The 25,187-nt window shown below is 47.4% G+C and overlaps 1 protein-coding gene across 1 annotated transcript in view; it reads left to right on the top strand.

The window, feature by feature from the left end:
• The first annotated feature begins 229 nt into the window (after window positions 1–229).
• PROSER2 (proline and serine rich 2) overlaps window positions 230–25,187 on the top strand; it is a 48,842-nt gene continuing 23,884 nt past the window's right edge. The window contains exons 1-2 of the mRNA XM_039478888.2: window positions 230–349; window positions 24,960–25,179. Coding sequence (XP_039334822.2) covers window positions 25,042–25,179 — 138 coding nt within the window. The 5' untranslated portion in view covers window positions 230–349; window positions 24,960–25,041. The remainder of the gene's footprint in view (window positions 350–24,959; window positions 25,180–25,187) is intronic.

Raw genomic sequence — 25,187 nt, 5'->3', positions numbered from 1 at the left:
ACTTCTTGCAAGCTTCAGTCGCACATCCCTATTGCTTTTCTCCGCGTGGGTCGCTCGGGGATGAGGTTGGAGATTTTCACGCTGATATTCCCCAACTCGAACTTCACAGCTTGACCGAGGGCCCTTGGAAGGCGGCCGCGGGGACCCCCAGCGCGGCGGGTCCTGGCCCTTTAAGCGCCGCGGGCGCGAGCCGTGCGTGCCTGAGGAGCACGAGTCCCGGCGGCGGGAGCGCGCGGCCGGACGGCCAGGCACAGTCTGCAGGGCGCGCGGGCAGACCGGAGGCGGCGTGAGGGCTCCGGGTCGCGGGCGGCGTGGACACCTGAGTCCCCGGGCAGCGGGCTCCCGCGAGGTGAGTGCGGCCCTAGGACCCCGGGCAGGGCGGGAGCGAGGGGAGGGCGTCCTGGCGGCGGTGGCGTCGCTGGAGTCTGCGGGGACGCCGGCGGGTCGGGCAGAGAGGGGCGCCGGACCCTGCCTTGCGCGCTCTCCACTCCGACAGGGGGAGCCCGGCGCCGCAGCGGAGGCCGCCCGGTGCCCGACCCCCGACCTCGGGGCGTCGCTGCCTCCTGGGGGACCTCGGGGTCGGGGCGCGGAAGGGAACGCGCTGGGTTCCGAGTCTGGGGCTGTCCTGGGTGCGCAGGGGTGGAGGCGGGTTTCCCAGCCTTGGGCGCAGAGCGTCCGCGGTCCCCACCGCCCGTCTCCCAACCTGGGACCCCCTTGCGCCGCGGGACCCCCGTGCGGCCCCTGGGAGAGGGTGCGGGTTCGACGCGGCGGGCGGAGCCACCTGTTCCACCCGGGCCCCCACGTCCTGGAATCCCGCAGGGCTGTGCAGGGTCTGCCCAGCCCAGCGCAGCCGAAGGGAGTCAAATAGAGGAGAAAATGTGGCCCATGATGAAATTGAACAAAAGACAATAAAATAAACCCCAGTATTTCTCCAAGGCTTTGAAAGTTTCCCAGTATTGTTTTACGGAGTCTAAATTTAAGCATCTAGTTATTTGGTGTTTTGTTGTTGTTTTCCTTAACCGCAGGAACTAACCTCAGAAGACTTTTAACTCTTTACCAGAACCCACTGGGTGCAGAGCAGAAAACTTAAAGTGAGTGAAGGAAAATGACTGTGTGTGACTTTTTCCACCCTAGACACAGTAAAACATTCAGATCTGTAGGGAGAAGTTTCCTTCTGGCTCCAGTTTTAATGGAGAACGTTTTTTTAAAAAATTGTGTTTCTGAAAGGTAGCGAAAGGCCAAACCAGAGATACGTGGAAACTTGAGGGAAGTGCTCTTAGGAGAAAACATCATTAAAAATACTTTTCTACATTATTTAAAAAAAAAAAACAAAAAACAAAAACGCTACATAAAAGTGCCCCAGCATGCACTAAAAAGTTTGCCCTCCAAGTTCCGTGTCTGAATGTTACTGATTGTTTTTCTAGGTGGAGGAGGTATTTTCCTTCGTGGAGCCAATATGGAAACACAAACAAATGCCCTATTGACTTGGGATTGGGTGGGAAGGATGAAAGTTGTCTAAAATCTTTCTTGCCAAAGTTGACAGCGTATGTATGGAATCTTGTGTGTTTTCTTGTCTAGACTAGTAATAGCCATTTTAAAGCGACTGGGTTATATTCCTTGGTAACAGCACTTTCCATGAGCTTTCCTTGAGAATTTTAGATGCTGATGATTTAAAAGTAACACATTTTCTCTGTTACTAGAAATCAGAAATCCAAAATTAGAGTGATAGTGGAGCAAAAGCTGGAAAGATGAACGATGTTTTAGTAAAATTTGAGCATGTTTGCATCTATGGTTGCTGGAGATAGGGGATTTGCCCATGAATTCATTCAGGAATATTTGTAGACTGACCACCTGCAGCGCGCAGAGCAGTGACTGCAATATACAAGCACTTCTAGATAACAGCCATAGGAAATTGATTAAAACCAGATCAAGCAAGCCTTCATCGGCAGCTGAAGACATACCTGGCCTTGGTTCCAAAGTTCTCAGACACCCAAGGTGCCCAGAGTTGGCACGGTGTGTTGATTCTGAAGATCATCTCAGATAACTACAGGAGTGGAGCCTTGACACCTGAAGTGAGAGAGAGGAAGGGCTTGGGTGGAGCAGAGCTGAGAATAGGGGAGCCTCTAGAACTAGAAGTTCAAGTACATCTTATCTGCAGTGTTGTGGCACAGAGGCCATTCGGGAGCTGCCAGGGGAATCCTAGGAGCATCCCAGAACCCGAGCTCTTTGCTTTGCCAGTGAAGGGCCGTGTTGCATTTCACTTTCCTTTGCACTTGGTGGCTTCACAGCTGCCTGTGTGCTCTAAGAAGATGGCCTTGCAACTCTGCCCCGATAGACGGCAGCCATCCCCGCTCCACGCTGAGGGGTCTCCTGGCCACCGTCGGAAAGCCTGTGTTCACAGAGGCACTGCCCTCTGCACGGGTTGTGTCCAGCCAGTGGCATCACGGCTAACAGTGTCCGTCTGTGGAACCCCAGTGAAGCTGCCCCTGTCCATAATTGTTTCCTTTCTAGACTGGCAGCCTTCATCTTGAAACCTGAGAGTATTTTAAGAAAGTTCGTTCTGGGAGCCGGGTGCAGTGGCTCACACCTGTAATCCCAGCACTCTGGGAGGCCAGGGCTGGTGGATCACCTGAGGTCAAGAGTTCAAGACAAGCCTGACCAACATGGAGAAACCCTGTCTCTACTAAAAATACAAAAATTGGCTGCGTGTGGTGGCGTGCCTGTAATCCCAGCTACTCAGGAGGCTGAGGCAGGTCGCTTGAACCCAGGAGGCGGAGGTTGCAGTAAGCCAAGATCGTGCCATTGCACTCCAGCTTGGGCAACAAGCATGAGACTCCGTCTCAAAAAAAAAAAAAGAAAAAAGTTGGGTTTATAATCTTGTGCATTCAGGATTGGCAGGGAAGGACTGTAGGGAAGAGCATTTTCCCTGTCCGACACTGATAGGATAGCACTTCATGAACGTGTATCTTCAAGCGAGGTATTGCCAGAGACTCTGCCACTGTGAAGACGTGATGCTGTTTATCTTTTTTATTACAGTCAAATACAGAGAACATAAAATTATCCCTTTAAAGTGCACAAGTCAGTGGCATAAAGTGCCTTCCATTCCCAAAGTTACGCAGCTGTCACCACTGAGTTCCAGAACTCTTTCATCTCTCCAAAAGGGAACCCATTAAGCTGACGGTTCCCATTCCCCTCTCCCAACCCCTGGCGACACTGGTCTCCTTCTGTCTCTGTAGCCTTGCCTCTTCTGGATGTTTATACACATGGAATCTTAAAATCTGTGGCCTCTGTGTCTGGCTTCTTTGACTTAGCACAATGTTTTCAAGGTCCGTCCATGTGATGGCGTGTATCAGTGCTTCACTCCTTTTAATGGCTAAATAGTGTTCCACGTGTGGACAGATCGCCTTCTGTTTCCCATTCACACGAATGACGTTGGGTTGGCTATTGTGACTAGTACTGCTGTGAACAGTTGTGTACAAGTTTTTGTTCTTGTCACTTCTTTTGGGTCTGTACTTGAAAGTAGAATTCCAGTCCTTTGGTAATTCTGTGGTTCACCTGTTGAGCTGCCAGCTGTTTTATATAGCAGCTGCACCATTTTGCGTTCCCACTAGCAATGTATCAGCGTTCAAGTTTCTCCACATCCTTGTCAACCGCTTGGTATTTTCCTTTTTTTTTTTTGAGACAGGGTGTCACTCTGTCGCCCAGGCTGGAGTACAGTGGCATGATCTCAGCTCACTGCAGCCTCGACCTTCCAGGCTCAAGTGATCCTCCCACCTCAGCCTCCAGGGTAGCCAGGACCACAGGCACACGCCACCACGTCTGGCTGTGTTTTTGTGTTTTTTTGTAGAGACTGGATTTTGCCATGTTACCCAGGCTGGTCTGAAACTCCTAGGCTCAAGCCATCTGCCCACATCTGGCTTCCAAAGTGCTGGGATTACAGGCATGAGCCACCCGGCCTGACCTTCCTTTAAAAAAAAAATTCTGGTTGTGTTAGTGGGTATGGTGTTGGTGCATTTCCTGATCGACTTACAGTGCTGGACGTCTCTTCAGAGGCTTGCTGGCCACATCTTTAGAGAAATGTCTGGGAAGAATTTGATTCTCTTTTGTGTTAGCTTTCATAGCACAAAATTTTGCATGTAAGTACAGTTATTTGTATAGGGCTTGGTTTGGATATTTAGGTCCTTCCCAAAGCTTCAGTCTGTTGTGGGCTTTTCCTGCTTTTTCTTTCAGGCTGCTGCCCCTTCTCGGAAGCCAGTTGTCTGACTTGTGCTTTGACTGTTTGTTTTTTGTTTTTTGTTTTTTTGAGAGGGAGTCTTGCTCTGTCGCCCAGGCTGGAGTGCAGTGGCACAATCTCAGCTCACTGCAACCTCCACCTCCTGGGTTCAAGCAATTCTCCTGCCTCATCCTCCTAAGTAGCTGGGACTACAGGCGCATGCCGCCATGCCTGGCTAATTTTTATTCTTTTAATAGTTAATAGACACAGGGTTTCACTGTGTTGCCCAGGCTGGAGTGCAGTGGCGCGATCTCGGCTCACCACAACCTCTGCCTCCTGGGTTCAGGCAATTCTCCTGCCTCAGCCTCCTGAGTAGCTGGGATTACAGGCACGCGCCACCATGCCTAGCTAATTTTTTGTATTTTTAGTAGAGACGGGGTTTCACCATGTTGACCAGGATGGTCTCGATCTCTTGACCTCGCGATCCACCCGCCTCGGCCTCCCAAAGTGCTGGGATTACAGGCGTGAGCCACCGCGCCCGGCGATGGCTCAACATTTTTAATCTGCCTGTTGCAGTTCTTGACTCCGGGCCTGGGGTATCCATCAGTTCATGGCAGTACAGTATTCATAGACTGACTATGTATAGCGTCCCAAGCCCTTGGGCTGGTCATTGGAAGTCCTCATGTTTTTTTGTTGTTGTTGTTTTGTTTTTGAGACACGTCTCACTCTGTCACCCAGACTGGAATGCAGTGGCACAGTCACAGCTCACTGCAGCCTCAACCTCCCAGGCTCAGATGATCCTCCTACCTCAGCCTCCTGAGTAGCTGGGACTACAGGTTTATGCCACCATGCCTGGCTAGTTTTTGTAGTTTTGATAGAGGTGAGTCTCGATGTGTTCCACAGGACGGTCTTGAACTCCTTGGTTCAAGCAGTCCCCCCACCTTACCCCCGCAAAATGCTGGGATTACAGGCATGAGCCACCTTCTCTTTTTGATATACTTCTCTTTGTGATGTACACAGATTACATTTTATTTTTTCAATTAGGTTAATGAGCACATGGGAAAAGAGTGGTCCTGCTCTGGAAGCTAGCGGATCCGCGTCAGGTTTCAGCAGCGAGAGCTGTGTGGCCTCAGGGTCCACCCTTCTGGAACTGGGTTTCCTGATCTAGAAAATTTGAGCTAAGACTGAATGACTCCTCTGGCCCTTCTCAGATCTTGAAACTGGAGATTCGCCACAGCTTTCCTGTACAAATCTGATTCTGAGGGTATTTCAAACCATTTAGTTTGCACATACTACTTAAAGGAATTCTCTGAGTGAAAAAAAATATGTGTATATATGTATACTCTTTTGTACTAGTCTATAAACAGGTGAGTTGTGTCCATTGCTGCCTCCAAAAATGGGGCATTTGGTATTTCCTATAAGTATTCAGAGCATTTCAGTTGGGCACAGTGGTTCACACCTGTAATCCCAGCACTTTAGGAGCCCGAGGCAGGCAGATCACCTGAGGTCAGGAGCTCAAGACCAGCCTGGCCAACATGGTGAAACCCCATCTCTACTAAAAATACAAAAAATTAGCCGGGTGTAGTGGTGGGCGCCTGTAATCCTAGCTACTAAGGAGGCTGAGGCAAGAGAATCACCTGAACCCGGGAGGCAGAGGTTGCAGTGAGCTGAGATCACGCCACTGCACTCCAGCCTGGGCAACAGAGCGAGACTCTGTCTCAAAAATAAATAAATAAACATCCAAAGAGTTTAAAGAGTTGTAGTGAAGATTTGAATTCCTAACACTGGGAATAGGGAGGTGACTAAGGCAGCGTGGGCTCTGCTCCCATGAAGCTTTGCTGGGGTAAAGGAGACGTTCGATGTCCACTGCGAATTGATAACAGAGACCCTTTGGGAGCACAAGACAGAGAGTCTTTCTGTCAGGGATGGCAGAACATCAGCTGGAAAACGCAACATTTGAGCTGAGCCGCCAAGGGCAGCATAGGGGAAAATTTAGGCCAACATGATAGAATTGAAGAGTCAGTGATTAGGGTGAAAGGTATTAGCCTTCCAGGTAGGGGCATGGACCAGCGAAGGTTTTTAAGTAGGATACAATGGAAGGTCTTGTTTCCCGGCTCTCCCGTGGAGTAGACATTTACACATGGAGGGATTAACTTGAAGTTGAACAGGATGTTAGGGACTGAAGAAGGGGGCATAGAAATATGAAGATATGGCCGGGCGCGGTGGCTCAATGTCTGTGATCCCAGCACTTTGGGAGGCTGAGGCAGGCAGGCCACCTGAGGTTAGGAGTTCAAGATTAGCCTGGCCAACATGGCCAAACCCTGTCTCTACTAAAAATACAAAAATTAGCTGGGTGCAGTGACGCGTGCCTGTAATCCCAGCTACTCCAGAGGCGGAGCAGGAGAATCGCTTGAACCCAGAGGCGGAGGTTGTGCGAGTGGAGATCGCACCACTACACTCCAGCTTGAGCGACCGAGCACAACCCCATCTCAAAACAAACAGAAAAGAAATATGAAGATATAAGATGGTGTGAACAAGGGGAAGACACCTGGGAATGCCAACTGTCGAATCGAATTTTAGGTACCAAAAAAAAAGAAAAGTTTTTTAAAAGTATTACATAGCTGGGCGTGGTGATGCATGCCTGTAATCCCAGCACTTTGGGAGGCCGAGGTGGGAGGATCGCTTGAACCCAGGTGTTTGAGAACAGCCTGGGCAACATAGTGAGACTCCCTGATCTACAAATATTTGGAAATATTTGAAAAGGTGTTGTAGTGTGCACCTGTAGACCCAGTTACTCGGGAGGCTGAGGCTGGAGGATGGCCTGAGCCCAGGAGGTTGAGTCTGCAGTGAGGTGTGATCATGCCACTGCACTCCAGCCTGGGCAACAGAGTAAGACTCTGTCTCAAAAAAAAAAAAAATACTCAAAGTAGAGAGCTAGAAGCAGCTCTGTCGGACTCATCAAGCTGATTTAGAGGCATTGTACCTTGGTTGCTTCATATTCCAAGACAAGTTGCTCTCCGTCTACACCAGGTAACCACTGAATTTGCGTGAGCTCTGCTAATGCCAGCAGTGTGACTTTAAGAATGAGATGGCACTGAAATGTACATGAGGCGAGTCTGCTGTGTTAATTTTCTTTTTTCTTCTTGACCCTTTATTTTTTTATTTAATTTTTTTTGAGACAGAGTCTTGCTCTGTCACTTAGGCTGGAGTGTAGTGGCATGATCTTGGCTCACTGTAGTCTCCACCTCCTGGGCTCATGCGATTCTCCCACTTTGGCTTCCAGAGTATCTGGGACTATAGGCTTGTGCCCCCATGCCTGGCTAATGTTTGCATTTTTTTAGTAGAGACGGGTTTTTGCCATGTTGGCCAGGCTGGTCTCCAACTCCTGAGCTCAAGAGATTCACCTGCCTGGGGCTCCCAAAGTGCTGGGAGTATAGGCGTAAGCACTGTGTCAGCCGCCATAGGCAGTTTTTCAGCCCTCATCTCCCCACTCCATGACCCTCCCACCTTTTGGAGTCTCCGGTGTCCATCAGTCCACTCTGTGCATTTACGTGGTCCCATCGTTGAGTTCCCACTGTGAGGACATGTTGTGTTTGACCTTCAGAGTTAGAGTTTGACTTTCACTTCGGATGATGCCTTCCATTCCATCCATGTCGCTGCAAAAGACATGATTTCATTCATTTCTATGGCTGAGTAGTCGTCTGTAGTGTTTATATACCACATTTTCTTTTCTTTTCCTTTTTTCGTTTTGTTTTGTTTTGTTTTTTTGAGACAGTCTCGCTCTGTTGCCCAGGCTGGAGTGCAGTGGCGCAATCTCAGATCACTGCAATCTCCGCCTCCCAGGTTCAAGTGATTCTCTTGCCTCAGCCTCCTGAGTAGCTGAAACTACAAGCATGTGCCACCACACCGGCTAATTTTTGTATTTTTAGTAGAGATGGGGTTTCACCATGTTGGCCAGGCTGGTTTCGAACTCCTGACCCTGTGATCCACCCGCCTCGGCCTCCAAAAGTCCTGGGATTACAGGCATGAGCCGCCACTGCGCCCCACATTTTTTTTTTTTTAATGGAGTTTCACTCTTTTTGCCCAGGCTGGAGTACAATGGCGCGATCTCGGCTTGTTGCAATCTCCACCTCCTGGGTTGAAGTGATTCTCTTGCCTCAGCCTCCCAAGTAGCTGGGATTACAGGCGCAAACTACCATGCTCAGCTACTTTTCTATTTTGAGTAGAGACGGGGCTTCTTCCTGTTGGCCAGGCTGGTCTTGAACTCCTGACCTCAGGTGATCTGCCCACCTCGGCCTCCACAAGTGCTGGGATGACAGATGTGAACCACCACGCCCAGCCACCACATTTTCTTTATCTGTCAATGGACACTCAGGTTGATTCTGTGACTTGGTTACTGTGAGCATCGCTGCAGTAAAGGTACAGTGCTGGTGTCTTTTTGATGTAATGATTTCTCTCCCTTTGGGTAGACACCCAATAGTGAGATTGCTGCGTCCAGTGGTAGTTCTGGGTTTAGTCTCCTGAGAAGTCTCTATTCTGTTTTCCATAGCAGACTCTTCCCTTGAGCTACTTAAAGGTGTCCTGCTTTGTCTGTGAGATTGATAGGCAGCCCTTGGACTTCTGAAAATAGTAACATGGGAACTGTTAGTTGGACTCATCCAGATTTTTCTACAAACATTTGGTGGTCCTCGTTTCTTAAAAATGTGTTAAGGCTGGGCATAGTGGCTCATGCCTGTAATCCTGCACTTTGGGAGGCCAAACTTCACGAAGATCACAAGGTTGGGAGTTCGAGACCAGCCTGACCAACATGGTGAAACCCCATCTCTAATAAAAATACAAAAATAAGCCAGGCATGGATGCACATCTGTAGTCCCAGCTACTCAGGAGGCTGAGGCAGGAGAATTGCTTGAACCTGGGAGGCAGAGATTTCAGTGAGCCAAGATCACACCATTGTACTCCAGCCTGGGCAACAGAATGAAACACCGTCTTAAAAAAAAAAAAAAAAAAAAAAAAAAAAAAAAGCTAAAAACCCTAGGTTTCTCCCTACTCTATTAAAACTGGGAAATGACTGTGCCCACAGGCTTGGATTGACTTGAGGAATTTGCTAGTGGGTTCCCGGGAGGTGTAGGGGAGCAGGGAGGAGGAGGTGGTTGCTCACCTTCCCTTACTGACATCATCCATCACTGGGCACGCAAGGGACTGTGGAAGACGAGGTTAAAAGTTTCGTGCACCGGATTCCCAGCAGGAGGTCTTGTGTGAGCTCGTTCCACCCTGGTGCGGATTTAAATCAGTTCAACTTGAGATAAGATATGTAAATCAGACCACGGCTGGCAGTCTGACCAGGTGTTGTAAATACCAGTGCTAAAGGAACATGCTCTAAGCCAGCTTTCTTTTCACTGGGAGCATGGATGAAAAATTCAGCCAAGAATTTTGAGCTTCTTGTGGGGGATGGGATTGGGCAAGCACTGTAGAATCCTGTAAAACAGTGAGGTGTAATAAGCCTTTCCTAGCGAGAAGTACTACATTTATCTCACTAATGTAGCACATACTGGGTGCTGGGTAATATTTACTAAGCAAATAAAGACAAAGCTCGCAAACTTGTTTTACAAAAGAAGAATAACTTCAACTGGAATTTTCTTCCATCCTTAAATAATTTGCTCAGGAATCCAGAAATGTAAGGCACATACCAGCTGTCCATTTTCCAAAAATGAGCCAAGTAAAAATGTGCAGCGTCTAACTTCACGAAACATTTCTTTATTCAATTTTTATTATTCTCCAAAACCTCAGAGACTGATGCCAATTTGCAAACATCGGCTCAGCGAGAACTGCCCCCAGCTAGACTCTGCTCTTGGTGGCCCCCTTGGCTTCCTTCTGAGTCATTCCTTTTGTTGCTAAGACCCAGTCAGATGTCTAGTCAAGAGTGTTTTCAGGTGAGATTTTACTTTAGGAAAATCTGGCTTTTGTATGGTTTTCAGTGATGGTGAACTGGCTGTAGAAAACTTCTTCCCTCTGGGCCTGCTCACCCAGCCTCTCTAGGTAAGGCGACCTGGTGAACCTGTTTGCTTTAAGTGTGGGCGGATCAATTACTTCCATGTGATGTGTGGCTGGGAGTAAATCACTGCTCCTATTAACAGCTGAAACTATTCACAACAGAGACAGTTTGAAATCAACCGTGATTTTGTACATTATTCGGAAAGAGCTTTTCAAAACAAAAAAATCTAAGCGAAAGCATGATTATTCTTCCAGAAAGTAGAATTACTGGCTTTTTAAAATCTGCGTGTAAGGTTCTCAGTTCTCACCTAAGGCATTTCAGAAGTAAGGGAAATCCCAATTCAGAGGAAAAGCAGAATCACAGGAAAAGGTGCTAAACTGACCGCACTGACCTTCTGAAACTCCAGGACAAAACTGCCCGCACTCCCAGCAGCAGCTTCCACCTGGGTCTTTCTGTGATCCTCAGTGCTGGGATATCGTCCTAGTTTGCTTAGTGAGAATTTTTGGAAGCATTCTTTTCTTTCCGAAGTTTTTTTCTTGAAATTGGGAAATAGTGCAAACTAAAGAGCAGTTGCTTCATGTTTATTTTACTGCAACCTCTGTATCTCTGTGGAAGCCCATTTTGAAGATTAATTTTGGTCATGGATTACACTTGTAGGTGCATACACCTTCGTGTTGACATGAATTAACCTGTTAATATCGGGAGGTGTTACTGGGTTAGCATGTGTAATGTGTTTATTGGTGCCAACTTTCTAACATAATGTTATTTATGAAGCATGCTTTCTCCTGCTGTGTTTAAAGTCATTCCCCTCATCTGCCCACTTCCCCTGATTTAACTCCATAAATTGGATGAGATTAATTTCTCCTAAGTTGGAAGGATTTGATCTGTAAAGATGATGGCAAGGAAGGGATGATAGCCACATCGTTGTTAACATGTCTGAAACTCCTCCGAAGTTTTTAAGCTTTTCTTTTAGATCCAAGGTCTGTGTTTAGGGTGCTTTTTTATTTTTTTTTAAAATAAAATGGTTTTAGAGTTTTGTTTTTTGAGACGGTGTCACTATGTCACCCAGGCTGGAGTGCAGCAGTAGTGTATGGTCTTGGCTTACGGCAACCTCTACCTCCTGGGTTCAAGCAATTCTCCCACCTCAGCCTCCCTAGTAGCTGGGATTACAGGCACACACCACCATACCCAGCTAATTTTTGTATTTTTTGGTAGAGACGGGCTTTCACCTTGTTGGCCAGGCTGGTCTCAAACTCCTGACCTCAAGTGATCCGCCTGCCTCAGCCTCCCAAAGTGCTGGGATTATTGGTGTGAGCCACTGCACCTGGCTGATTTTAAAGTTTTTAAATACAAGTTTTGGTTAAGTAATGAATAGTGATTAAGTCTGTATTTCGTGACAAGTATTATATAAAATGGGGTGTGTGTGTGTGTGTGTACGTGTGTGTTTAAGCTCTTTGCTGGGCACAGTGGCTCATACCTGTAGTCCCAACTCTGGAGGCTGAGGCAGGAGGATTTTTTGAGCCCAGGTGGTCCAGGCCACCTGGGTGACATAGTGATACCCCATCTCCAAAAAAAAAAAAAAAAAATTAGAGAAAGAACTTTGCCTACAAGGAGTTAGTTATCTAATTGAAGAAAATAAGAATTACATGCAGAATACTGATGTCATCCATTGTATCTGAGTGACAAAAATGGCACACAGAACAAGTGGTGGATGTCAACAGCAGGCACAGAACGAGCCCGGCAGAGAGGCCAATGCTGAGTGAGTCCCAAAGGCATGACCAGGTTTGGTAGAGTTTCTGAGCTAAGCTTTGAAGCCTGGGAGGAGGGCAGCAGGGAGGCAGCGGGAAGGGGTTCCCACGTGAGTAGCTCTGTCTTTCTTACTTATTTACTTATTTATTTTTTGAGACAGAGTCCTACCCTTGTTGCCCAGGCTGGAATGCAATGGCGCAATCTCGGCTCACTGCAACCTCCATCTCCCAGGTTCAAGCGATTCTCCTGCCTCAGCCATCCGAGTAGCTGGGATTACAGGCACCCGACACCACACCCAGCTGATTTTTGTATTTTTAGTAGAGATGGGGTTTCACCATGTTGGCCAGGCTACTCTCGAACTCCTGACCTTGTGATCCGCCTACCTGGGCCTCCCAAAGAGCTAAGATTACAGGCATGAGCCACCATGCCCAGCCATTTATTTTTCTTTTTTTCTTTTTCTTTTTTTTTTTTTTTTTTTTTTTGAGACGGAGTCTCACTCTTGCCATGCTGGAGTGCAGTGGTGAGGTCTTGGCTCACTGCAACCCCCACCTCCCAGGTTCAAGGAATTCTCCTGCCTCTGCCTCCCGAGTCGCTGGGACTTACAGGTGCGTGCTACCACACCCAGCTAGTTTTTGTATTTTTCTTAGAGATGGGGTTTCACCACCTTGGCCAGAATGATCTCTATCTCTTGATACTGTGATCCACCCGCCTCGGTCTCCCAAAATGCTGGGATTACAGGCGTGAGCCACTGCACCTGGCCGTGAGTAGCACTTTCATAGGAGACCTGGTTCAATTTGTAAAAAGAAAAGTGGAAGAGAGAAGGCTAGGCCAGATTCTAGAGAGACACTTTATAAAGCCTCATGTTCTTACAGACCAGCTCCTTGGCAGTACAGATTAGGAAAATGAAAACTTGACCACCTTGCCTGGCCTGTGGTATCAAGAGCAACTTGGTATTTTTGAAATGTTAGTTATTGAGGCCAGGCAAGGTGGCTCACACCTGTAATACCATCACTTTGGGAGGCAGAGGTGGGCGGATCACCTGAGGTCAGGAGTTCAGAGACCAGCCTGGCCAACACGGTGAAACCCCATCTCTACTATATATAAAAATATAAAAAGCATCCAGGCGTAGTGGTAGGCACCTGTAATCCCAGATACTTGGGAGGCTGAGGCAGGAGAATCGTTCACCCAGGAGGCAGAAGTTGCAGTGAGCTGAGATCATGCCGCTGTTCTCCAGCCTGGGCAACAGAGTGAGAATCTGTCTCAGAAAAAAGAAAAGCAATGTTAGTTACTGAAATACCTGGCAGTTTACAGGTGGGTGTGGTATGGGTGCCGGTTTCTTTTGACCAGAGCTTTCGAGAGTGGATGTACTTGGAGGAGGGAAATGTGCTGTTGGGGCCGCAGCTCCTCTTCCCGCTTCCTGAGATCGGCTGTGTGCATTTGTGTGTGGATCTGCAGCTGTGGTGCGGCAGGGACAGGGATGATGTGGACACTGGGCTTGGGTGTAAGCGCAGAGAAGGAACCAGGCGTGTGCCCAGAGCTCTCTGTGTCACAATAACTGGGGTAAGATCCTATTTTCATGAAAGTAGTCTATAAACTATTTTTAGGGTAAAAAAGGAAATGGTTAATGTAATCTAAGTTTGTTTTGAAAAGCCCTACTTAAGTTGAATAATAGAAAACCAAGAATGTTCGGACTCCGTTTCCTTTTAATCTGTGAATTGAGTTTAAAAAACTACAATAGAGTCTTGACATCATTTACTACTTTTCTAGTACATTTATTATAAAACTCATTTTTATTAATATACAATTACATAAAAATGGGAATTAACACAGAACCACATAGACTGTGAAAAAGCAGGAGTCTCTTCTTCGTTTGAGCAAATTCAAAGCATGCCTTTTCACGTGGGTAAATGTTGTCAAGAGCCACTAGCATTAGGACCAGCAGTGGCTGTTTCCTGTTTACGGATCTTTATTTTCACCTACTTCTTACCCATATGAAGAAGCCCACCCATGGTAATGAGCTGGGTGGTTCAGAAAGAGTTCCCGCTGTGAAATGCTCTCATTCATGACGCTCTTGAAGGTTAAGGAAAACATAGCTTTTTGTAAAGAGCTTGGCGGCCAGGTCATCATACGGGGACTTTTCAGGATGTAGCTTTATTTACTTGTTTCGAGACGGAATCTCGTGCTATCACCCAGGCTGCAGTGCAGTGGCACAATCTCGGCTCACTGTAACCACCACCTTCCAGCTTCAAGTAGCTGGGATTACAGGCATTCACCACTATGCCTGGCTAATCATGTTTGTTTGGTTTTTTTGAGACAGAATCTCCCTCTGTTGGCCAGGCTGGAGTGCAGTGGTGTGATGTCTGCTCTCTGCAGCCTCCACCTTCCAGGTTCAAGTGATTCTCTTGTCTCAGCCTCCTAAGTACTTGGGATTACAGGTGCATACCATCACGCCCAGCTAATTTTTGTATTTTTTGTAGAGACAGGGTTTCACCATGTTAGTCAGGCTGGTCTCGGAACTCCTGACCTCAGGTGATCTGCCTGCCTTGGCCTCCCAAAGTGTTAAGATTGCAGGCGTGAGCCACCACACCTGGCCAGGATGTAGCTTTAAAGACCATTTCTTTCCTAAGATATGTTTATATTTTGGAACAAATCTTCACATAATTCATGGTATGCATGTCCCCCCACCTTAGCATATAGGAGTACACGGCGGTCCCACCCTAGCGCATATGTGTGCACGCTGGCCCCACCCTGGCGTATACGTGTGCATGCCAGCCCCGCCCTGGTGTGTAGGTGTGCACTCTGACCCTGCTGTAGTATCTAAGTATGCTCATTGGCCCCTGCCCTAGTGTATATCCTGTCATTTCTACCTCTTTCCCAGCTCAGCTGTGCTTGTCTTGACTGTATCTTAACAGTGTTGGTTAATGGTGGGTGTCTAGACCAGGAAGGAGGGTCTATAACCCCACACCGAAGTCCTCTCTTACCCATGTTTGCTTTCCATGGTTTCAGTCACTTCAAGTCAACCATGGTCCAAAAATATTAAGTGGAAAATTCCAGAAATAAATCCTTCTTAAGTTTTAAATTGTGCACCGTTCTGAGTAGCGGGATGAAATGCGTCATTCGAATCCACCCCCTCCGGCATGTGACTCCTCCTTTGTCTGGCATCCCCACCTGCCATCACTAGGTAGCCACCTCTTCTCAAATCAGCTGTCTGTCACAGTGCTTGTGTTCAAGTCACTTTGATTTTACTGAATAATAGCCCTGAAGCAGAAGAGGCATGATGCTGGCCGGCAACTTGTATATGCCGAAGAGAAGCCACCAAGCGCTTCCTGTAAGTGGAAAGGTGAAAGTTCTCAATTTAGGGAAGAAAAAAATCAAATGCTGAGGTCGCTAAGATGTACTGTAAGAACAGAACATCTTCTCTCTGTGAAGTTGTGAAGGAGGAGAAATGTTTGTATTAGTTTTGCTGTCACACTTCATACTGTACAAGTTGTGGCCACAGTGTGTGACAAGCGCGTAGTTACCTTGTAGGTAGAAGATATGATCAAGTCGCAACTGCCGGCAGACGGGCTGGGATCGGTGCTCTCTGCAGTTTCAAGCATCCACTGAGCATCTTGGAACATAACCCCTGAGATAAGGGGAAACCACAGCAGTGTAGGTCCATGGGGTTGAGTCTTCAGACCCAGCCTGCACCTTTTTTTGTCAAATGTTTGCAGCGGCAATGAGTTGGGACAGTTCTCTTTTTAAAGTGTAGCATAGACATGCTAAGCAAGATTGGTTCTGCATCACTTGGTTAGGAAGAGTAATTTTTCCATTCACGTTCAGAACTACCAGAGACAGTAATGACCTTGTGATTTGGCTGAAGCTGTCTGCAGCGAATCCAAGTCTCATAAGACAAGATTTCCTTCTCTCACATTGACTTGGTGCAAAACCTTAGTAGAATGTGGGAAACTTCGTATCATTTGTTCCAGCTTAGATTCTTCAGTCAAGTGGACCAGGTTCACCATTCCCTGGTTAATTTTGAGTTGAGCTGTGGTGTAGAAAAGGTTACCTTCGGGGTTTTTCCTCTTGCTGTGACACCCATGTCGTCTTCAGGTTTCCTGAATTGCCCTGGTGTTTCTAGGTGATGACTGTCTTTTCTTCCCTCATTAAATTGTAACTTACCTGCCTGTATCATCTCCTGACATACTGGGTCTTTCAGAGGCTCCAAGGTGCTGAAATGATCTGTTAAATCATTTCTTTAATCTCTAGGAAACCTTCCTTTTCTGTGTTGGTAGTAGCCAGACTCAAGTGCCTAAAGGAAACACAGGTGGCCGGGCGTGGTGGCTCACACCTGTAATCCTAGCACTTTGGGAAGCCAAGGCAGGTGGATCATGAGGTCAAGAGATGAAGACCATCCTGGCCAACGTGGTGAAACCCCATCTCTACTAAAAATGCAAAAATTAGCTGGCCATGGTGGTATCTGCCTGTAGTCCCAGCTACTCAGGAGGCTGAGACGGGAGAATCCCTTGAACCTGGAAGGCGGAGGTTGCAGTGAGCTGAGATCACATCACTGCATTCCAACCTGGTGATGGAGAGGGATTCCATCTCACACACACACAAAAAAGAAACACGCAGTTGCCCTTCGGTGATGGGTGGCTGTCTGTTCTAGAACAATCAAGTCATGCCCCCCTACACACACTCAGACCCCAGACTCACCACTGGCACGAGACCCTGGATATGCATGTAAAATGCAGTGCCGTATTTTACACTGACAGGAATAGAATTGTGCTAAGAATCTAACTCTGACTTTTCATTGAATGGTTTGAAGGTTTGTGCGTGACCGCATCCAGCTGATGTAACTGACGTGCAATATTCCATAGTAAGCATTTACCACATTTCTGCTTATTCCTAGGGTTCATGGTAAGCGAAGAACCCAGACTACCATCACCTCTTCTCAGCAGTGGGCACCATCCTGGCACATGTTCCCCTATGTTCCTAGGAGAGAGCTCCTCTAGAGTGAGGGCTGAGCAGTGGGCTGTGTAGCACAGAGGACATACTCTCTCAGTACTGCCCAGTTGCCCTGCAGAGCAGTTGTGTGAATTCATTGCCAGCAGGTTCACAAAGGTTGCCCCACGTTCTTGCTGACACGTGTTATTTTTTTGTCTAATTTTTGCCACGCCAGTAGGTATGAAATAATGCCTCCAGTAGTTTTAGCTTGTACTTTTTTTGTTCACTAGTGAGATTGAACATCTCTTTTGTACTTCTTAATCATCTGGTTTCCTCTTTTTTACACCATCTAACCATATTCCTTGTTCATTATTTTTCTGAGTTTTGGTTTTTTGGTTTTGTGTTTTGTGTTTTTGTTGTTGTTGTTGTTGTTTTGAGACGGAGTCTCTCGTTCTGTCCCAGGCTGGAGTGCAGTGCTGTGATCTCAGCTCCCTGCAACCTCCGCCTCCCAGGTTCAAGCGATTCTCCTGCCTCAGCCTCCCAAGTAGCTGTGATTACACACATGCACCACCATGTCTAGCCAATTTTTGTATTTTTAGTAGAGACGAGGTTTCACCATGCTGGCCAGGATGGTCTCAATCTTCTGACCTCGTGATCCACCCACCTCAGCCTCCCAAAGTGCCGGGATTACAGGCGTGAGCCACTGTGCCTGGCCTCTGAGTTTCTTATTAATTTAGAAGGTTTTCATACATTCTAGCTATTGATTCCTTATAAGTATTAGACATAGTACATATCTTCTATCAGCTGGCAGCTTTTCTGCTAATATTGTCTATGGTGTCCTTAATTTTTATGTAGACAGATGCCTTGAAATTTTTACCTTATAACTTGAATTTTTTGAGTCCTAATGAGTAGAAAGATTAATAGAGCAAAATAGGAAATTCAGAAATAGAACCAAAAACATATAAACATTTAGTATAAATAACATCAGTATTTGAAAACAGTGGCAAAAGATGGGCCCTTCAGCACCTGGCACTTGAGCCATCGGGTAACCTTCGTGGCTTGGGGGCAGGGGATAGGTCTCCACTCCATACGTTACACTAACATAAAGTGAAGGTGGGTCAGATATTTAAATATGAAAAGTGAAACCATAAAAATGCTACTAGAAGTTTGATAGGTGGCTGGGCGTGGTGGCTCAAGCCTGTAATCCCAGCACTTTGGGAGGCTGAGGCGGGTGGATCACGAAGTCGAGAGATCGAGACCATCCTGGTCAACATGGTGAAACCCCGTCTCTACTAAAAATACAAAAAGTTAGCTGGGCATGGTGGCTCGTGCCTGTAATCCCAGCTACTCAGGAGGCTGAGGCAGGAGAATCGCCTGAACCCAGGAGGCGGAGGTTGCGGTGAGCCGAGATCGCGCCATTGCACTCCAGCCTGGGTAACAAGAGCGAAACTCCGTCTCAAAAAAAAAAAAGAAGTTTGATAGGTATATTCTATATTCTTAGAGTAGGAAAGGCCTAAATTTGAAAAAACACGAGTTATAAAGAAAAAGATTGATAAATTCAACTGCATACAAATGAATTCCTTAGGTTATATTACAGATTTTGTAAAAATGCTTGCATTGTTTATATCAAACAGTGCCTGGGCTTCCCAGTCTGTTTCATTGCTCTGTCTGTCCTGGTACCAGCACCTTGTGTTTTACTTGGCCAGGTGTGGTGGTTCACGTCAGTAATCCCAGCACTTTGGGAGGCTGAGGTGGGCGGATCACGAGGTCAGGAGTTTGAGACCAGCCTGGCCAACACGGCATAACCCTGTCTCTACTAAAAATACAAAAATTAGCCAGATGTGGTGGTAGGCACCTGTAATCCCAGCTACTCAGTAGCCTGAGGCAAGAGAATCACTTGAACCCGGGAAGCAGAGGTTGCAGTGAGCTGAGATCATGCCACAGCACTCCAGCCTGGGTGACAGAGCGAAACTCTGTCTCAAAATTAAAATTTTTTTTTTTAAATTAAAAAAGACCTACAATATGGAATAGCAGTGGTGAAAACAGGAATGGTTTTTAATATTTTCCGATAAGTATGGTGTTTCCTGTCTTTTATTTTTATTTAATTAATTAATTTATGTATTTTTGAGACAAGGTCTAGTTTGTCACCAGGCTGGAGTGCAGTGGCCACAATCTCGGCTCACTGCAATATCCACCTCCCGGGTTCAAGCGATTCTCCTGCCTCAGCCTCCTGAGTAGCTGGGACTACAGACGTGCGCCACCATGCCTGGCTTATTTTTTTATTTTTTTGTAGAGATGGGGTTTCACCATGTTGGCCAGGCTGGTTTCCAACTCCTGACCTCAGGTGATCCTCCCGCCTTGGCCTCCCGAAGTGCTGAGATTACAGGCGTGAGCCACCATACCTGGCCTATAAAAATATTCTTTCAACTGGGCTCAGTGGCTCACGCCTGCAATCCCAGCACTTTGGGAGGCCAAGGTGGGCAGATTATGAGGTCAGGAGATCGAGACCATCTTGGCTAACAAGGTGAAACCCCGTCTCTACTAAAAATACAAAAAATTAGCCAGGTCTGGTGGCATACGCCTGTAGTCTCAGCTACCCCGGAGGCTGAGGCAGGAGAATCACTTGAATCCGGGTGGCGGAGGTTGGAGTGAGCCAAGATTGAGCCACTGCACTCTAGCCTGGGCGACAGAGAGAGACTCCATCCCCCAAAATATATATATATTCTTTTAAGAACAATGGCAAAATAGCATAGAAAATGCAAATTTCTAAAAGTTCTGTTTCATCTGAAACCAAGACAGGTTGAAAAAGACACATACACATACACGCACACACACGCACACAAATACAAATGTATATGTATACATATATTGGGAAACACATTCAGCCATTGTCTCCTTAAACATTACTTGGATTATTTATTTATTTTATTATTCATTTTGGAGACAGCGTCTCCCTCGGTCTCCCAGGGTGGAGTGCAGTGGTGCATTCTCGGCTCACTGCAACCTCCACCTCCCAAGTTCCAGCAATCCTCCTGCCTCTGCCTCCCAAGTAGCTGGAATTACAGGCGTGCCTCACCATGCCTGGCTAATTTTTGTATTTTTAGTAGAGACAGGGTTTTATCATGTTGGCCAGGCTGGTCTCGAACTCCTGACCTCAAGTGCTTCGCCTGCTTCAGCCTCCCAAAGTGCTGGGATTACAGGCATGAGCCACTGCGCCTGGCCTTGAACATGACTTCTGCCACATCAGCTGACCTCCCCTCTGAGAAACTCCAGTTACACACAAACCTTAGACATAGACACAAACCTTCTCAGTCTGTGCTGGGCCTCTTAACCTCTCATTAGTTTTCACATCTCTCTGTGCTACATTCTAGACAAATGATAGGTTTGTTCAGATCACTTTCCTTTCTTTCATTCTGTCTCTAGCTATATTTGATCTTCTGTTTACCTCGTCTGTCGAGTTTTTTAATTATTATTAATTTTTTCTTCTTAAGTCCTGTTTGGTTGTTTTTCACATGACTGGTTATTTTTTAGGCTGATGGCATTTCCTCCTGCCCGTCCCTGGAAGCAGGGGAGTTGCAAGTGTTTTATATTTCATCCGGCACTGAAACAGCTTTCAACAGGGCGGCCAGAGAGGAACTTTTCTCCCTAGGATTTTGTTTTGTTTTGTTTTGTTTTGTTTTTAAGAGATGGCTAGCTCTGTCACACAGGCTGGAGAGCAGTTGTGCGATCATAGCTCACTGCAGCCTCAGATTCCTGGGCTCAGGCCATTCACCCACCTCACAAGTCTACAGGCACACACCACCACACCTGGCTAATTTTGCTATTTTTGGTAGAGTTAGGGTAGAGTAGGGGAGTGTCTCTATGTTGCCCAGGCTGATCTCGAACTCCTGGCCTCAAGCAGTCCTCCCACCTAGGCCTTCCAAAGCGCTGGGGTTACAGGCGTGAGCCACCACTCCCAGCCTTTCCAGAGTTTTATCTTTGCTTTTCCCCATAGCTCGTGACTAGGCTCAAGTGTCTCCTATTCTTAAAAACAAAAAAAGACTCCAAAATGCCTTTATTCAACCCCATTTTCCTCTACAGCTAATGTCTCTCTCTTTTCTGTTTCTTTTTTCAACCCAAATTCAAAAACCACTAACCATCTGCTTCTGGGATTGCCGTTCCAGGCACCGCCACTGCGACGTGATTTCTAACTCGCCCTCACAAGGTCAGCTTAGTTAATGGAGTCAGTGGCTGGTTTTTAGTCCTTATTCTGGTTTGGTTTGGTTTTTTTTGAGACGGAGTCTTGCTCTGTCGCCCCAGCTGGAGCACAGTGGCACAGTCTCAGCTCACTGCAACCTCCACCTCCCATGTTCAAGCCGTTCTCCTGCCTCAGCCTCCAGAGTAGCTGGGACTACAGACACCGGACACCATGCCCAGCTAATTTTTTGTATTTTTATTAGAGACAGGGTTTCACCATGTTGGCCAGGATGGCCTCGAACTCCTGACCTCAAGTGATCAACACACCTCAGCCTCCCAAAGTGCTGGGATTACCAGCACTTTCCCTTGCTTTTTTCCATTCAAAGAATGTCATGAAGATGGAGGAGCGCCTCATTCTTTTTTAAACAGTGTGTCGTGTTCCGTTATCCTCACTGCTTTCAGAGTCTTCTCCTGGTTCCGCCCACTCTTCAGACCGTGGCCAGAGTCATCTTTCTCAACTGTAGTGTGGTCCTGTGCCTCTGCGGGGTGTAAGCCTCCCTTCGTTCTCCCCACCTATGGGCAAAGTTCAGAACTCAAAGCTGCTTTCACAGGGGTCCAGCTGACCTCATCCCCCCGGTTTGCACCTCTCTCTACCTTTTCTGCAACCCGTGTTGTATCTTGTGTTTAAGCTGAGTTCACTGCTTTATCCTGAGCATTCACCATTTTTCAAACAGGCTTACATTTCCACATCTTTGCTGATTCTTTTCTCTCTGTTAGGAATGCCCATAGGTGTGGTGATGTTAAGGTGCTGTTTCAAGAGTTTGTTTAACGGGCCAGGTGCAGTGGCTCACACCTGTAATCCCAGCACTTTGGGAGCCCAAGGCAGGTGGATCACCTGAGGTCAGGAGTTCGAGACCAACCCAACCAATATGGTGAAACCCCATCTCTAATAAAAATACAAAAATTAGCCAGGCGTGGGGCGTGTGCCTGTAATCCCAGCTACTAGGGAAGCTGAGGCAGCAGAATCACTTGAACCAGGGAGGCGGAGGTTACAGTGAGCCAAGATAGTGCCATTGCACTCCGGCCTGGGCAACAGAGCAAGACTCCATCTCAAAAAAAAAAAGGAAAAAAAAAGTTTGTTTAACCAGCTGTCTCCTTAAATCTTAACTATCTCTTAGGGCTTTGCTGAGTTGTCGCCTTTACTGTGAAATCTCTGAACCCTCCCTGGACCTACTCCTTCCTGGGCACTCATGGAGTCCCTGTAATGGCATTGAGCATTGTTACACATCTGTCTTCCCTTAGAGTTGGTGCTCTGTGGCAGAGGCACTTGTGGAACTCCCTAAAAACACACACACCCAGGCTTTACCCCCATAAATGTGTCCTATAGGTCTGGGTCTGAGTCCCAAAGAGTTTCTAATCCATTGCCTGAGTTAAGCATCAGTGCGTAGATGGGCTCCTCTATGGAAGGGAAGCCTCTGATTCATCTGCCGAGGGTGAGGTAGGACAACAGGAAGCATCAAAGGATGTGCTGAGGCTAGAAAGGAGATGGGTTCAGATGGAAGCACGTGATGACTGAGCGGCTGAAACTTTGATTCTCCAGCCTGTTGGGAATGGGTTCAAGTTCACTGCTTTTGGGAGCATGGTGACATTAAAGTGGTGTTTCAAGATTAATCCAGCTGGAGAACCCAGCAGAAGTGTAGAGAAGAGGGAGAAGGCAGGAGGACAACAGACGGCGGCTGTAGTTGGATTGTGTACCCCAAAGCTCATGTATTGGAAACTTAACCCCCAAGGACAGCCTTGTTGAGAGGTGGGGACAGGAGGAGGTGATTCGTGTTATCACAGAAGTGGGTTCACTGTACAAGCGAGTTTTGTCCCTTTCTTGCTGTCTCTTACCGGTGATAACTTCCGTTGTCTTACGGTACGGCAGGAAGGCCCTCAGCAGATGTGACCCTGGATCGTGGACTTCCCAACCTCCAGAATCACAAGCCAAGGAAGTTTGTTTCTTGTACAGGAGCACAAAACAGATGAAGACAATGGCTGTGGCAGTAACGCAGGCACGTGCTAAAATGTGCTGGATTTGGGAATGGGACCAGAAGGGAAGTGGATACAACTCACGTTGCAAGGGAAGAGTCCACAGGGCTGGGCAGCGGGCCACTTGTGAGTGGCAGGAGGGGAGCGTGGGAGATGTCTCCGTGGCTCATTTGTGTGACGAGGCTCCGGCCCTGGGTCTAAGGGGTGGGTGCTGAGCCACACATGTGGCAAAACCAGCCCTTTCAGGTGAATGACAGAAAGACCTAGTTACTTGAGCTGTTCCGTATACCCAAGGGTGGCCATTTGCTCCTGAGATGGTGGTGGGACGGGGAAAGGAGGGCTTTGTGCATTACACCATCTTGGGCATTCTAGGGCCTCCTGGAATGTACGGGAAGATGAAGGGAGCGGCCTTTCTCTCCTGGCTCCACAGCCCACCAGCTCTCCTAGGACCATCGACTTTGTCTTTGTTTTACTATTTGGAATAGTGGCAACTTTATGTATATGCTTATCTTCTGGTTTCCTAGCCTTGCTCTTAAATCGCCATTTGATGTGTACTGATTGGGCAGAAATGTGTCTTTTTAAATCTGTTCTGCAGAGATGTTTGTAAGGTTTCTCAGCGGAGGTTTTCACGGTAATGCTTGAAGTCTTGAATGACAGGGTTCCCCTAAAGGTGTTTAATGCTGATTGGACTTTCTCCACAAATGGTCACATCTCTGTTAATCAGCAAGAGGCTTATTCCTATGAGTCTTCTTTGGTCTTCTAGAAGGTTTTGTTGAACTCTCTAACACACTGTTCAGGGGCTGAGCTGGATTTCCTGCTAAAAGGGTCAGAGGACCAGGCACAGTGTCTCACACCTATAATCCAAGCACTTTGGGGAGGCTGAGGCAGGCAGATCACTTGAGCTCAGGAGTTCAAGACCAGCCTGAGAAACATAACAAAACTCTGTCTCTACAAAAAATAAGCTGGGTGTGGCAGTGTACGCCTGTAGTCCCAGCTACTCACAAGGCTGAGGTGAGAGGACTGCTCGACCCATGAGGTCAGGCTGCAGTGAGCTCTGATTTTGCCACTGCACTCCCGCCTGGGTGACAAAGTGAGAACTTGTCTCCACAAAAAAGTAGGGTAGGGGGCGGTCAGAGGACCATATGACATTAAGGGGCTTACAGGGGACCGTTTCAGTGTCTTTGCTCCTCGAAGTAAAAATGGGAACTTCCTCGTAGTATTAGCTTGGGGCGCTTTACTTTTTATGTACAACCTGCAGTAGCATGAAGCTTCCACAGAGCCTCCGGTTTTGAAGATGTCAGCCAAGCTCCCAGTGGTAACGTGTTAGCTCTTGTCACCTCCCCTCAAGTCTGAACTGTAACGGAGCTGGAGAAGGAACCACAGTTTGTGGTGTCTGAGGCTGAAAAGACAGGGCGAGCCTGAGTGTGAAAGCTTGGAAGCGTAGACCCTCGGTGTGGAAGATGCCACGTTACTCTGTCATATTTCCAGCACCAAAGTAATCTTGAATTTACCCATCTTTCCTTGAGATTATTCCAGCTGGGCATGGTGACTTGTGCCTGTAATCCCAGCTACTCAGGAGGCCGGGGCAGGAGGATTGCTGGAGCCCAGGGGTATAGTGTCAGCCTGGATGACATAGCAAGACTCCATCTCTGAAAAAAATTGTAATTATTCTTAGGTCTTGAGAATGGTTAGCAGTGTAAAGGAGAAGTGGCCATCGGCATCCTCAAACCAGCTGACTTAGTATTTCCCAGTCCCCTGTATCCTAATGGTCACGTTTGAGAGTGGAGGTGGATCTCAGCCATGTTTTTGAGAGATTCGGGCATTTGACTGTCTAGGCTCACTGACCTTTGTCATTTGTGTTTGTGTCTCTAGAAGTGAGCTGTTGCTGCAGAATGGGCTGCTGGCTCCTGCCCTGCTTCCTGTGATTGAGCTGGGCCCTGAGGACTCTGTGGGGATGCCTGTAACCCACCAGAAATCAGACGCATCAGACATGAACTCGGACATGTCCCCCAGCTGCAGGCCCCGGGCCTTCAGCAGAGGCGGCAGCTTGGAGAGTCGAAGCAGCAGCTCTCGGTCCAGAAGCTTCACTTTGGTGAGTGA

The sequence above is a fragment of the Saimiri boliviensis genome, chromosome 8, assembly GCF_048565385.1.
Source record: "Saimiri boliviensis isolate mSaiBol1 chromosome 8, mSaiBol1.pri, whole genome shotgun sequence".
In the NCBI taxonomy this organism is placed as follows: domain Eukaryota; kingdom Metazoa; phylum Chordata; class Mammalia; order Primates; family Cebidae; genus Saimiri; species Saimiri boliviensis.
This window is presented reverse-complemented; position numbering and strand designations above follow the sequence as displayed.